This window comes from Oncorhynchus gorbuscha, linkage group LG11, assembly GCF_021184085.1.
Source record: "Oncorhynchus gorbuscha isolate QuinsamMale2020 ecotype Even-year linkage group LG11, OgorEven_v1.0, whole genome shotgun sequence".
Lineage (NCBI taxonomy): Eukaryota > Metazoa > Chordata > Actinopteri > Salmoniformes > Salmonidae > Oncorhynchus > Oncorhynchus gorbuscha.
In genome coordinates, this window is record NC_060183.1 from 80,757,156 (window position 1) to 80,771,981 (window position 14,826).

At 44.3% G+C, this 14,826-nt stretch overlaps 1 protein-coding gene across 1 annotated transcript in view; it reads left to right on the forward strand.

The window, feature by feature from the left end:
- LOC124047735 (E3 ubiquitin-protein ligase rnf213-alpha-like) overlaps positions 1-8,551 on the forward strand; it is a 73,796-nt gene extending 65,245 nt beyond the window's left edge. The window contains exons 54-59 of the mRNA XM_046368039.1: positions 778-979; positions 1,282-1,359; positions 2,954-3,151; positions 4,210-4,299; positions 5,307-5,485; positions 5,941-8,551. Of these exons, the coding sequence (XP_046223995.1) occupies positions 778-979; positions 1,282-1,359; positions 2,954-3,151; positions 4,210-4,299; positions 5,307-5,485; positions 5,941-6,094 (901 nt within the window). The 3' untranslated portion in view covers positions 6,095-8,551. The remainder of the gene's footprint in view (positions 1-777; positions 980-1,281; positions 1,360-2,953; positions 3,152-4,209; positions 4,300-5,306; positions 5,486-5,940) is intronic.
- Positions 8,552-14,826: the final 6,275 nt, after the last annotated feature.

Here is a 14,826-nt window from a genome sequence, read left to right on the forward strand (position 1 = left end):
CTAGTGCTTTGTTACAATATCCTAGTGCTCTGTTACAATATCCTAGTGCTCTGTTACAATATCCTAGTGCTTTGTTACAATATCCTAGTGCTCTGTTACAATATCCTAGTGCTCTGTTACAATATCCTAGTGCTCTGTTACAATATCCTAGTGCTCTGTTACAATATCCTAGTGCTCTGTTACAATATCCTAGTGCTCTGTTACAATATCCTAGTGCTCTGTTACAATATCCTAGTGCTCTGTTGCAATATCCTAGTGCTTTGTTGCAATATCCTAGTGCTCTGTTACAATATCCTAGTGCTCTGTTACAATATCCTAGTGCTCTGTTACAATATCCTAGTGCTCTGTTACAATATCCTAGTGCTCTGTTACAATATCCTAGTGCTCTGTTACAATATCCTAGTGCTCTGTTACAATATCCTAGTGCTCTGTTACAATATCCTAGTGCTCTGTTACAATATCCTAGTGCTCTGTTACAATATCCTAGTGCTTTGTTACAATATCCTAGTGCTCTGTTACAATATCCTAGTGCTCTGTTACAATATCCTAGTGCTCTGTTACAATATCCTAGTGCTCTGTTACAATATCCTAGTGCTCTGTTACAATGTCCTAGTGCTCTGTTACAATATCCTAGTGCTTTGTTACAATATCCTAGTGTTGCATTTGAGTGAGGGGAAATACATAGAGAACAGCACATTGAAATGGAAGCAGAAACTGTTGATACCGCAGCCCCATCGTTTCAGGCCCTTTTGTTGACTCCATTTTTCTTTCCCCCAGCTTTAAAGTGAGCCCGGCGGACCTAACGGACCTGCATGTGATTCAGTATGATCTGGAGAGGGACCTGCTGCCGCTGATCCTGTCCAACTGTCAGTACAGCATGAAGCAAGGCAAGGAGACGCTGCACGAGTACGACCTGTCCAACATCCAGCAGCAGATCCTCTCCCGCTTCTTGCAGGGCAGGCCCATCATCACCCTCAATGTGAGTGCCAATCGCTCAGTTGGTAGGAGCATGGCGCATTCAACACGTAGTGTCGTGGGTTTGATTCCTGAATGGCCGAGGTATACTGACAGAATATACTGTATGTTAACTGTCGGTCAGTTTGGATAGAAGGAATGTTAAATGACCATATGACCACCAGCATTGGTGTCAATTTAATTATTATTATTTTTTTAAATAGACACAGCATTATTTGACATTTCAAACGGAATTCAGCCCAACCTTGATGCTATAAATAGTTACTTCTATCAGCTATTCATGATGTCCGCTATTGGTTTCTACAGGGAATCCCAACACTGGTGAACAGACATGATCGAATTCATGAAATTATTCTGAAGGACATGAGAGGAAAGATTGAACAAGTAAGTCACGTTAAAATCTATAAAAACGATAAGTTAGCCGTGTCTTCTCCCCAAAACATTCACAAATGATGAGTCACCATTTTCAGAGGATTTTATTTATTTAAACTTTATTTAACTCGGCATGAACCAGATAAAGGTTTCTTTACCTTTTTAATGACATTTTCTGCAGATCTGAAGGAACCAGATAGACTTCAGTAATATAATGATATATAATGATGGCTCCACGTTGCCACAAATACTGGATTTGGAGCCACTGTCATATTCTGTCTAGTTATTTCAGATCTAAAAACACTGGAAAAGAGCTTGGACTTTGTCCTCTACTTTGGAGATAGGGGGTTGACCTCTCTACTTTGGAGATAGGGGGTTGACCTCTCTACTTTGGAGATAGGGGGTTGACCTCTCTACTTTGGAGATGGGGGGTTGACCTCTCTACTTTGGAGATGGGGGGTTGACCTCTCTACTTTGGAGATGGGGGGTTGACCTCTCTAATTTGGAGATAGGGGGTTGACCTCTCTACTTTGGAGATAGGGGGTTGACCTCTCTACTTTGGAGATAGGGGGTTGACCTCTCTACTTTGGAGATTGGGGTTTTGACCTCTCTACTTTGGAGATTGGGGTTTTGACCTCTCTACTTTGGAGATAGGGGGTTGAACTCACTACTTTGGAGATAGGGGGTTGACCTCTCTACTTTGGAGATAGGGGGTTGACCTCTCTACTTTGGAGATAGGGGGTTGACCTCTCTACTTTGGAGATTGGGGTTTTGACCTCTCTACTTTGGAGATTGGGGTTTTGACCTCTCTACTTTGGAGATAGGGGGTTGAACTCACTACTTTGGAGATAGGGGGTTGACCTCACTACTTTGGAGATAGGGGGTTGACCTCTCTACTTTGGAGATGGGGGTTGACCTCTCTACTTTGGAGATGGGGGGTTGACCTCTCTACTTTGGAGATGGGGGTTGACCTCTCTACTTTGGAGATGGGGGTTGACCTCTCTACTTTGGAGATGGGGGTTGATCTCTCTACTTTGGAGATGGGGGTTGACCTCTCTACTTTGGAGATGGGGGGTTGACCTCTCTACTTTGGAGATGGGGGTTGACCTCTCTACTTTGGAGATGGGGGTTGACCTCTCTACTTTGGAGATGGGGGTTGACCTCTCTACTTTGGAGATGGGGGTTGACCTCTCTACTTTGGAGATGGGGGTTGACCTCTCTACTTTGGAGATGGGGGTTGACCTCTCTACTTTGGAGATGGGGGTTGACCTCTCTACTTTGGAGATGGGGGTTGACCTCTCTACTTTGGAGATGGGGGTTGACCTCTCTACTTTGGAGATGGGGGGTTGACCTCTCTACTTTGGAGATAGGGGTTTTGACCTCTCTACTTTGGAGATAGGGGTTTTGACCTCTCTACATTGGAGATAGGGGTTTTGACCTCTCTACTTTGGAGATAGGGGGGGTTGTCCTCTCTACTTTGGAGATAGGGGGGTTGTCCTCTCTACTTTGGAGATAGGGGGGTTGTCCTCTCTACTTTGGAGATAGGGGGGGTTGTCCTCTCTACTTTGGAGATAGGGGTTTTGATCTCTCTACTTTGTGTCTCTAGGTGCCTCTGCCCTCGCGGGCCCTGTCGACACTAGTTGGAGAGCTGAAGTCGTACAATGAGGTGTGTGAGGCCCTCTCCACCGTAGAGGTGGCCCTGGGGTTCCTGGCTATGACCGGGGGAGAACCCCACATGCAGCTGGGCAGCTACCTGGAGGAGGTGCTGCAGATGGGAGATCAAACGGCTCCACACATCCTAACGGTCAGTCTTGTGATTCTGGACTTTTAACACTGGCTTCCATTGTTAACTCATCTCCAATAGGTGCAGATCTTTCATAATAGCTAGGGCACGCTTTACATTTAGTCTGTAATAAACGTGATTTCGTGTGCACGCATAGATTGCCGCTCTGCTCATTTCACAGTCCAAACACAAGTCTGTCCCTTTATTATAAAAGTAGCCAGTGAATTAAATCAATGAGGTAAGATTTTTATTTAACTAGGGAAGTCAGTTAAGAACATATTCTTATTTACAATCATGGCCTACCAAAAGGCAAAAAGGCCTCCTGCGGGGACGGGGGCCTGGGATTAAAACATTTAAAAATGTAAAATAATATAGGACAAAACACACATCACAACGAGAGACACCACAACACGACATAAAGGTGTCGTTGTTGTCGTCAGGCCCTGGGCAGATACTATCTGAAGCATGGCTAACCTCAGGTGTTGTCCTCAGGCCCTGGGCAGATACTATCTGAAGCATGGCTAACCTCAGGTGTTGTCCTCAGGCCCTGGGCAGATACTATCTGAAGCATGGCTAACCTCAGGTGTTGTCCTCAGGCCCTGGGCAGATACTATCTGAAGCATGGCTAACCTCAGGTGTTGTCCTCAGGCCCTGGGCAGATACTATCTGAAGCATGGCCAACCTCAGGTGTTGTCCTCAGGCCCTGGGCAGCTACTATCTGAAGCATGGCTAACCTCAGGTCTTCTTCTATTGTCCTCAGGCCCTGGGCAGCTACTATCTGAAGCATGGCTAACCTCAGGTGTTGTCCTCAGGCCCTGGGCAGATACTATCTGAAGCATGGCTAACCTCAGGTGTTGTCCTCAGGCCCTGGGCAGATACTATCTGAAGCATGGCTAACCTCAGGTGTTGTCCTCAGGCCCTGGGCAGATACTATCTGAAGCATGGCCAACCTCAGGTGTTGTCCTCAGGCCCTGGGCAGATACTATCTGAAGCATGGCCAACCTCAGGTGTTGTCCTCAGGCCCTGGGCAGATACTATCTGAGCATGGCTAACCTCAGGTCTTGTTCTATTGTCCTCAGGCCCTGGGCAGATACTATCTGAAGCATTGTTTGGCACTGTGGCAGCTCCTGACATCACTCAAATCAGAAAACATGCTGTGGCTCAAGAGGGTAAGACACCTACTCACCTATTGCTGGCTAGGGAGCCTCTTGGATGTTTTAATATGGTAAAATGTGCCACAGGGCCTCAAATGCGGTAGTCTGGGCGCTGGGCATGGGTTAAAATCGAGGGTGGGGGAGAGAGCAAGCCTGCTACAGCTGTATTAGATGAGATGTGAAAATCAGCAACAACAATACATGTTGTCATCATAGCGACCATATTTTTGGGAAGCCCAAATTTGGGCATATCACATTTACATTTACATTTAAGTCATTTAGCAGACGCTCTTATCCAGAGCGACTTACAAATTGGTGCATTCACCTTATGACATCCAGTGGAACAGTCACTTTACAATAGTGCATCAAATCTTAAGGGGGGGGGGAGAGGGATTACTTATCCTATCCTAGGTATTCCTTAAAGAGGTGGGGTTTCAGGTGTCTCCGGAAGGTGGTGTTGAAGCATGGCATATAAAAGTTTCTATGTAAAAACTAGTTTCACAAATGAACTTCGCATACTTTTCCGAACTCACTTCTTTGTTTCGCCTAAATCACTTGCACTGCTCGTGCTTTGTAGGTCGTAAGGGTCATGCTAGATGGTGATGGCCTGAGAGAGATCAGCCAATGAAATTCCAGTGGGAGTTTTTTCCCGCTCTTGTCATAGGTTTCATTCAAGTCCCTTTCTGAGGCGCTGTGAACGAGATGAACCCCTAACCCACTTGGCACTTAAACTATGAGAGGGCAATGTTAAGTGCCTAAAGGTGCTACCACATTATAAGCCCAAGAGTGCATTGATCCAATGTGTGCTTGTGTCTATAGTGGTTTTGAGCCGAGAGTAAGAGGGCAGCAGGGAAACGCTGACTTACTAACGCAGCGAAAGAATATATCTTGTTGTTGTTGTTGCTGTTGCTGTTGTTGTTGTTGTTGTTGCGCTTGGCTTTTCAGCACACAAATTGGAAGACGTAATGTGGACATAGCATAAATGTAACTACTAGGGGTTGACTTCCTCTCTCTGTCCTAAGGACCCATTTGAAGGGATCTCAGAAGAGTACAGGAAGGCCCTGGGAGAGGAAGAGCACAGGCTGCTCACTGGGTTCTTTAATAAAAGCAGCGCTGATTCCATCCTGCTGGAGATGCACGAGTTCCTGATACTGGTCCTGAAGGGTCCCCGCGCATCTGACACCTACAGGCCTGACTGGAGGTAAGGCTACATACAGCCTGCAGGACACACCACACACACACACACACACACGCTAGCAAAGGCCCAACAAGCAATGTGGAGTGGTTGTACTTGCCATTGTATAGAATGCTGAACATTCAAATTTTTCATGTGTAGCACTTAACCGTCTGGAAACGACGTCCACGCGGAAACATTTGTGCAGTATTACTTGGGGGGGGGGGGGGGGGGGATTGATTAAGTGCAATGGTGAACTTGTTTTCTACACAGATCATCGATGATGTTTCCCAGAACTTTGCAGTACCTTAGTGGTGTACTTCTCTCCCTTCAAAGCAAACTTTCTTCAGACTGAAAGTTTTTTAATTTTTTTATAGCTTTTTTTTTTTTATACCCCCCCAAATGTCCATCTTAACCAATAAAAATCATTCAACTAGTTCTGGGAACCTCACATGTGCCATTGTATTGCCTTTCTCTTCTAGTCTGAAAGACACACTTGTGGCCTACCTGGAGCGTAAGAACCTGGACATCCCACCTGACGTTGAGGAGTTCTTCCCTGAAGAGATCGACCTGTCTCAGTACATCGAAGCCTGGAAGTTCGCTGTGGCATTGAAACGGGAGAGAAGTCAACGTTGAGGAGTTTTTCCCTGAAGAGATCGACCTGTCTCAGTACATCGAAGCCTGGAAGTTCGCTGTGGCATTGAAACGGGAGAGAAGTCAACGTTGAGGAGTTTTTCCCTGAAGAGATCGACCTGTCTCAGTACATCGAAGCCTGGAAGTTCGCTGTGGCATTGAAACGGGAGAGAAGTCAGAGGTAGCTCCAACCTCACACACTTGCTCATTGATTTAATTATGCAATGAAAAAACGATATGTTGCAAACCACAAATGTAAACATAACTGGAGCCCCCTTGTCATTAGTGAAGGAAGGTTACTGTTACTGTCTCCTAGCGAGCTAAACGGCTACCTCCAGAACGCATAACCACAGAACGCAGTGTGGGTTCCCATCCGGCCCAATGCTATTTCAGCAAAAACTCTCTGTACACAGTATCTTTCCCACTGTCTCTCCTCTATCCAATAAAGCTTTTTTTAAATGCTAAAAGAAAAAGAAAAAAGTTACCAGCAACAGATAATAGCAAAGTGAAGTTGAATAAGTGAATTTTGTTTCGCCATAAGTAGGTTAGTTAGCCAGAGTTATGTGCATTTATTTACAGCCATCTACCACTCGTACTCACTTTTCTTCATGCCTCCAAAATGCTGAGACTCTAGTTATGTCAAGGTTCTGTCAATGGAGGACCAGATGATGGCATTCCAGGCCTTTACATGTTTTTATTTTATATTTAAAAGAATTGGGGGAATAATTACTTTTATTAGATTTACTTTAACTTCAATTAAATGTAGGTTGGTTAGGCCTACTGTCATCATAGTTTCTGACGAATCACTAGCTTTTAAATGTGTAATAAGTCAATTAAACACAAGAATCGGGAACATTGTCAGTGAAGATTTGTGAAGATTTGTGAAAATATGTAGTAAGGAAAATGCATAGAGTTAGATAGAGGACTCATCTTTGTATTTGTGCCATTGTAGTGTCTGTAACAGAATGGACAGTGCCATTGTAGTGTCTGTAACAGAATGGACAGTGCCATTGTAGTGTCTGTAACAGAATGGACAGTGCCATTGTAGTGTCTGTAACAGAATGGACAGTGCCATTGTAGTGTCTGTAACAGAATGGACAGTGCCATTGTAGTGTCTGTAACAGAATGGACAGTGCCATTGTAGTGTCTGTAACAGAATGGACAGTGCCATTGTAGTGTCTGTAACAGAATGGACAGTGCCATTGTAGTGTCTGTAACAGAATGGACAGTGCCATTGTAGTGTCTGTAACAGAATGGACAGTGCCATTGTAGTGTCTGTAACAGAATGGACAGTGCCATTGTAGTGTCTGTAACAGAATGGACAGTGCCATTGTAGTGTCTGTAACAGAATGGACAGTGCCATTGTAGTGTCTGTAACAGAATGGACAGTGCCATTGTAGTGTCTGTAACAGAATGGACAGTGCCATTGTAGTGTCTGTAACAGAATGGACAGTGCCATTGTAGTGTCTGTAACAGAATGGACAGTGCCATTGTAGTGTCTGTAACAGAATGGACAGTGCCATTGTAGTGTCTGTAACAGAAAGGACAGTGCCATTGTAGTGTCTGTAACAGAATGGACAGTGCCATTGTAGTGTCTGTAACAGAATGGACAGTGCCATTGAGGCGATCTCCAATTTTGAAGTAGTCAATTTTCTTCTTCTTTTGTGTTTATAAATATATATATTATAACACACACACAAATATTGGTGATGTACTGGCCCCACCAGTGCTGAAGTCTTAAATTAAATGATGTGTGTCATTCCAGTTTACTATTTTAAAATTGTGGAAGCCTTAAATATCAATGCTAAAAAAGGGTTATATTCATTTAGAGTCTTACTTACTTACTATGGTAAAATGTCAGCAACAAAACATATACCAGTTACACCTCCGACATCGCAATGATATGCTATGCAGTTTAATGGAGATCTGATTAAATTTAGATGATATGCTATGCAGTTTAATGGAGATCTGATTAAATTTAGATGATATGCTATGCAGTTGAATGTAGATCTGATTAAATTTAGATGATATGCAGTTGAATGTAGATCTGATTAAATTTAGATGATATGCTATGCAGTTGAATGTAGATCTGATTAAATTTAGATGATATGCTATGCAGTTTAATGTAGATCTGATTAAATCTAGATGATATGCTATGCAGTTTAATGTAGATCTGATAAAATCTGCATGATATGCTATGCAGTTTAATGGAGATCTGATTAAACTTAGATGATATGCTATGCAGTTTAATGTAGATCTGATTAAATCTAGATGATATGCTATGCAGTTTAATGGGGATCTGATTCAATCTAGGCCTTAGTCTAGACTTGAAGTATTGTCAATTTGATCAATTGAAGTTATTTTATATTGCAGTTCGGCATTGATCATGAATCTCAAGGATGAAATTGGTTTGTGAAAAATGTAATTGTACTTATTAAAACAATGATTGAAACAAAATCATTGTGCTATCGAGTGTGTGTTTTTTTTGGGGGGGGAATATATCACTCCATCACAAATGTATACTTCATTCACGTGCTATCAGAAAAAAACCTCCGAGTTAAAATGAACATCATTTACTTGCGTTGTGCTTCCTATTGGGTGATTCTGGTACTTTCAAGTTGGGGAAATCGGAGCTCATGTTTCTACCACAAGTTTCCGTGACGGGAATGTCAGTCTCCTAGGTCTGACTAGCACATGAACACAGCATTAGGCCCAGCGACCCATTAAGACCATCGGCCATCATCACTCCATAGTTGATAGCAACAATACAAAAGATTAGCTTCACTGTCCTAATACATACTATAAACTGGGTGGTTCAAGCCCTGAATGCTGATTGGTTGACAGCCGTGGTATATCAGACCATATACCACGGGTATGACAAAACATTTAATTTTTACTGCTCTAATTATGTTGGTAACCAATTTATAATAGAAATAACGTACCTCGGGCGTTTGTGGTATATGGCCAATATACCACAGCTAAGGGCTGAGTCTAGGCTCTCCGCGTTGCGGCGTGCATAAGAACAGCCCTTAGCCCGTAGTATATTGACGATATACCACAGCCCCTCATGCATTATTGTTTAATTGAGGGTTCACTTTCAAAGTGGTATATAATGTGCAATTGGCCTTTTTGTTAAACCGCATATTTTGCCAAACTTTATTTATTTTTTTTATTCAAAGTTCACGTGAGATTTGTAACTGGGTTCTTTCTTGTAGGACTTTTTTGAAATTTGATTGATGGACGAATAGTTAAGAATGAAAGGCCACAATTGTCAATGTTCCCGACCATTCTGCTATGTAATATACTCTCCTCTTTTACCTGTGTATACATTCTATATAATATAATCTCCTCTTTTACCTGTTTATACATTCTATATAATATAATCTCCTCTTTTACCTGTGTATACATTCTATATAATATAATCTCCTCTTTTACCTGTTTATACATTCTGCTATATAATATAATCTCCTCTTTTACCTGTGTATACACTCTATGTAATATAATCTCCTCTTTTACCTGTTTATACATTCTATATAATATACTCTCCTCTTTTACCTGTGTATACATTCTGCTATATAATATACTCTCCTCTTTTACCTGTTTATACACTCTATATAATATAGTCTCCTCTTTTACCTGTGTATACATTCTATATAATATACTCTCCTCTTTTACCTGTGTATACATTCTATATAATATACTCTCTTTTACCTGTGTATACATTCTATATAATATAATCTCCTCTTTTACCTGTGTATACATTCTGCTATATAATATACTCTCCTCTTTTACCTGTGTATACATTCTGCTATATAATATACTCTCCTCTTTTACCTGTGTATACATTCTATATAATATACTCTCCTCTTTTACCTGTGTATACATTCTGCTATATAATATACTCTCCTCTTTTACCTGTGTATACATTCTCTATATAATATACTCTCCTCTTTTACCTGTGTATACATTCTATATAATATACTCTCCTCTTTTACCTGTGTATACATTCTATATAATATACTCTCCTCTTTTACCTGTTTATACACTCTATATAATATACTCTCCTCTTTTACCTGTGTATACATTCTATATAATATACTCTCCTCTTTTACCTGTTTATACACTCTATGTAATATACTCTCTCCCCTTTTACCTGTGTATACATTCTGCATTTTGGAATCAAGCTCACTTTAATAAAAAATAAATTGTAACCCTTATTTTACCTGGTAAGTTGACTGAAAACAGTTTCGAATTTGCAGCAATGACCTGGGGAATAGTTGCAGGGGAGAGGAGGAGGGGGGATGAATGAGCCAATTAGAAGCTGGGGATGATTAGGTGGCCATGACGATACGAGGGCCAGATTGGGAGTTTAGCCAGGCCACCGGGGTTAACACCTCAACTCTTACGATAAGACAAGTGCCATGGGATGTTTAGTGACCACAGAGAGTCAGGACACCCGTTTAACGTCCCGGCCGAAAGACTGAGTGGTTTGTGTGTTTTTACTAGAACGTCCCATGAAACTACAAGACTTATTACTGTAATGTTGTTTTAAGTGTGTAGTATTCTTGTAGTTCATTTGAGTAGAATTGATTGTGCATGAAATGATGGGAGCCATTTAAAACGTGTTTTTTTCAGGTTTAGTTATGATCTGAAGGATGATGACTTCAGGGGCTCTGTACTCCTGATGCTGATTACAGTCCTTCAGTGGACAGGAGTCAGGAGATGGCTCGGGTAATGGCTCTTGCTGATACAGGAGTCAGCAGATGGCTCGGGTAATGGCTCTTGCTGATACAGTCCTTCAGTGGACAGGAGTCAGGAGATGGCTCGGGTAATGGCTCTTGCTGATACAGGAGTCAGCAGATGGCTCGGGTAATGGCTCTTGCTGATACAGTCCTTCAGTGGACAGGAGTCAGGAGATGGCTCGGGTAATGGCTCTTGCTGATACAGTCCTTCAGTGGACAGGAGTCAGTCAGGAGATGGCTTGGGTAATGGCTCTTGCGTTGTATGATTCATTATGACAGTTGGGTAGGTTTCTTTGAATTACGATGTTTAACTAGAGCCTTATTTAGGGCCAGGAATTTTTCCCTGGTCAGATCACATGATCCTGGGGAAAAACTCCTGGCCCTGTTGTGATAAACTTGGATTATCTTTGGTAACTGTGGTTACCCCCAGTCAACAAGGGCCAAACCAGCATGCGTTTGCAGAGAGTAGAATGATCTGTGGTGGCTGCTTTGAAACGACATGCTATATCTGTTTCCCTATCAGATAGTAGATCTGTGACTGGTGCTACGTGCTGGAGTCCATGATGATTGTTCTCAACACTACGTACAGTAAGAAGAGTCCTGTTACACACACACACACACACACAGGTAACACTGGCTCTTAACAAGCAAAGCTCTCACTTTTCAGCCTTGTCCGATGTCCCTTTAACTACGACGACCCCTGAACCCACTACTACAAACCACCACAACTCCGGTACCAGACACCACCAATAAACTACACATAAACCTACAAAGGCTCCTGATGCAGACACCGAACCTCCAACTACAACAACACCTGACACCACCACAAAGAAACCAACCCTGGCTCCTGTCACTACCGCCAAGGCAACACCGAGTCCACCTAAGGCGGCTCCAGAGCTGGTGAGTGGGTTGGAACCTCCTCGAGGTGGGTCTCATCAGGGCTGGTCTGGAGTCCATTGGTCTGGATGCTTCCACTGCTCACCTGGCCAACCAGCTCTGCTCCTCTCACCAGGAGCATGTAAGGACACAGTGTGGCACCAGGGGGAATGCAAGGTGGGCAGCCGCGGAAACCCTGAAGCTGAGAAAATGCATATTATATTCAGTCATGTAGGGTCTATGGTAACATTGTGCTAACCCTTCCTGGTCACCTGTGCTACCTATATACACACACATGTGACCAATGACCCATGACCCCAACATATGTCCTCTAGCGTACAAAACAAGTCAAAATAACCTTGACAGACCGCATACACAACTCATAAACAGGCCAAAATGTCTCCTACACAGATAGTGATTGGATCATATTGATCAGTTCACGAAATCATGTTAGCACAAGGTGTTAACAAGGATTCTTACTTCCCCTGCTCTTTCCCCTTCAGACTTGTTCAAGGAGGAAGATCCACTCCGTGTCCCGCTCTGTCCCGATCAAGACCCTTACTATCGGACCAAACACCTGTAAGTATGAACCAGAGAAATAGTAATGCTAGTTAATTAATTCTAGTAATTCCATTTCTATGGTACGAACCTCAGTAGCTTGTGAAATTCTGCCAGTCAGAAGAGAGCTGAACCTGATACTGTTGATGATGTCATAGTGGGACGAGACCAGTGGTTTTTATCAGGGCTGGGACCAACAGGCGTTTCACAACGTCTCACCTGATTCACCTATTCAAGGGCTTGATGATTATTTGACAAGTTCAATCAGGTGAGCGAACCTGTGTAATGGTTCAAATACATGGAAACAGCTGTGGGTGACGTTTTGGAGAGGTTTTCCTCTCAAGGAGAGGTTTGAAAACCCACTGGACTAGATGCACGGGTGACGTTCTTATTTTCTTTGACCTACAAGGGACCAGGATCTGGAGAGAGCTGTACGCCATCACCTACCTGTTTCCTGTCTTCTTATCCATATGTCCCTCGAGCATGTCTAGTGCAACCCCCCCCCCCCTCACTCTTTTTATTTAGAACACAAAAAAAGTTATTCTTATTTGGAACATGAGGAATCCTAGAATAAGCCTCACTACCCTACACTGTCTTAGGAAATCGGGTCATCTTTCTTTCCCCAACTTTAAGATAATTTTGGGGGGGCTTTTCAGATGAGAACATTTGAGATCTGGCTAAACCCTACCTTTGATGTGCCTTGGCGATTAGTAAACTACTCACAAGGCAGGCAATACGCTCGACCTCATCTTTACTAGATGCTGTTTTTCCACTAACCTCATTGCAACTCCCCTCCAAGTCTCCGACCACTACCTTGTATCCTTTTCCCTCTCGCTCTCATCCAACACTTCCCACACTGCCCCTACTCGGATGGTATCGCGCCGTCCCAACCTTCGCTCTCTCTCCCCCGCTACTCTCTCCTCTTCCATCCTATCATCTCTTCCCTCTGCTCAAACCTTCTCCAACCTATCTCCTGATTCTGCCTCCTCAACCCTCCTCTCTTCCCTTTCTGCATCCTTTGACTCTCTATGTCCCCTATCTTCCAGGCCGGCTCGGTCCTCCCCTCCCGCTCCGTGGCTTGACGACTCATTGCGAGCTCACAGAACAGGGCTCCGGGCAGCCGAGCGGAAATGGAGGAAAACTCGCCTCCCTGCGGACCTGGCATCCTTTCACTCCCTCCTCTCTACATTTTCCTCCTCTGTCTCTGCTGCTAAAGCCACTTTCTACCACTCTAAATTCCAAGCATCTGCCTCTAACCCTAGGAAGCTCTTTGCCACCTTCTCCTCCCTCCTGAATCCTCCTCCCCCTCCCCCCCCTCCTCCCTCTCTGCAGATGACTTCGTCAACCATTTTGAAAAGAAGGTCGACGACATCCGATCCTCGTTTGCTAAGTCAAACGACACCGCTGGTTCTGCTCACAGTGCCCTACCCTGTGCTCTGACCTCTTTCTCCCCTCTCTCTCCAGATGAAATCTTGCGTCTTGTGACGGCCGGCCGCCCAACAACCTGCCCGCTTGACCCTATCCCCTCCTCTCTTCTCCAGACCATTTCCGGAAACCTTCTCCCTTACCTCACCTCGCTCATCAACTTATCCCTGACCGCTGGCTACGTCCCTTCCGTCTTCAAGAGAGCGAGAGTTGCACCCCTTCTGAAAAAACCTACACTCGATCCCTCCGATGTCAACAACTACAGACCAGTATCCCTTCTTTCTTTTCTCTCCAAAACTCTTGAACGTGCCGTCCTTGGTCAGCTCTCCCGCTATCTCTCTCAGAATGACCTTCTTGATCCAAATCAGTCAGGTTTCAAGACTAGTCATTCAACTGAGACTGCTCTTCTCTGTATCACGGAGGCGCTCCGCACCGCTAAAGCTAACTCTCTCTCCTCTGCTCTCATCCTTCTAGACCTATCGGCTGCCTTCGATACTGTGAACCATCAGATACTCCTCTCCACCCTCTCCGAGTTGGGCATCTCCGGCGTGGCCCACGCTTGGATTGCGTCCTACCTGACAGGTCGCTCCTACCAGGTGGCGTGGCGAGAATCTGTCTCCTCACCATGCGCTCTCACCACTGGTGTCCCCCAGGGCTCTGTTCTAGGCCCTCTCCTATTCTCGCTATACACCAAGTCACTTGGCTCTGTCATAACCTCACATGGTCTCTCCTATCATTGCTATGCAGACGACACACAATTAATCTTCTCCTTTCCCCCTTCTGATGACCAGGTGGCGAATCGCATCTCTGCATGTCTGGCAGGCATATCAGTGTGGATGACGGATCACCACCTCAAGCTGAACTTCGGCAAGACGGAGCTGCTCTTCCTCCCGGGGAAGGACTGCCCGTTCCATGATCTCGCCATCACGGTTGACAACTCCATTGTGTCCTCCTCCCAGAGCGCTAAGAACCTTGGCGTGATCCTGGACAACACCCTGTCGTTCTCAACTAACATCAAGGCGGTGGCCCGTTCCTGTAGGTTCATGCTCTACAACATCCGCAGAGTACGACCCTGCCTCACACAGGAAGCGGCACAGGTCCTAATCCAGGCACTTGTCATCTCCCGTCTGGATT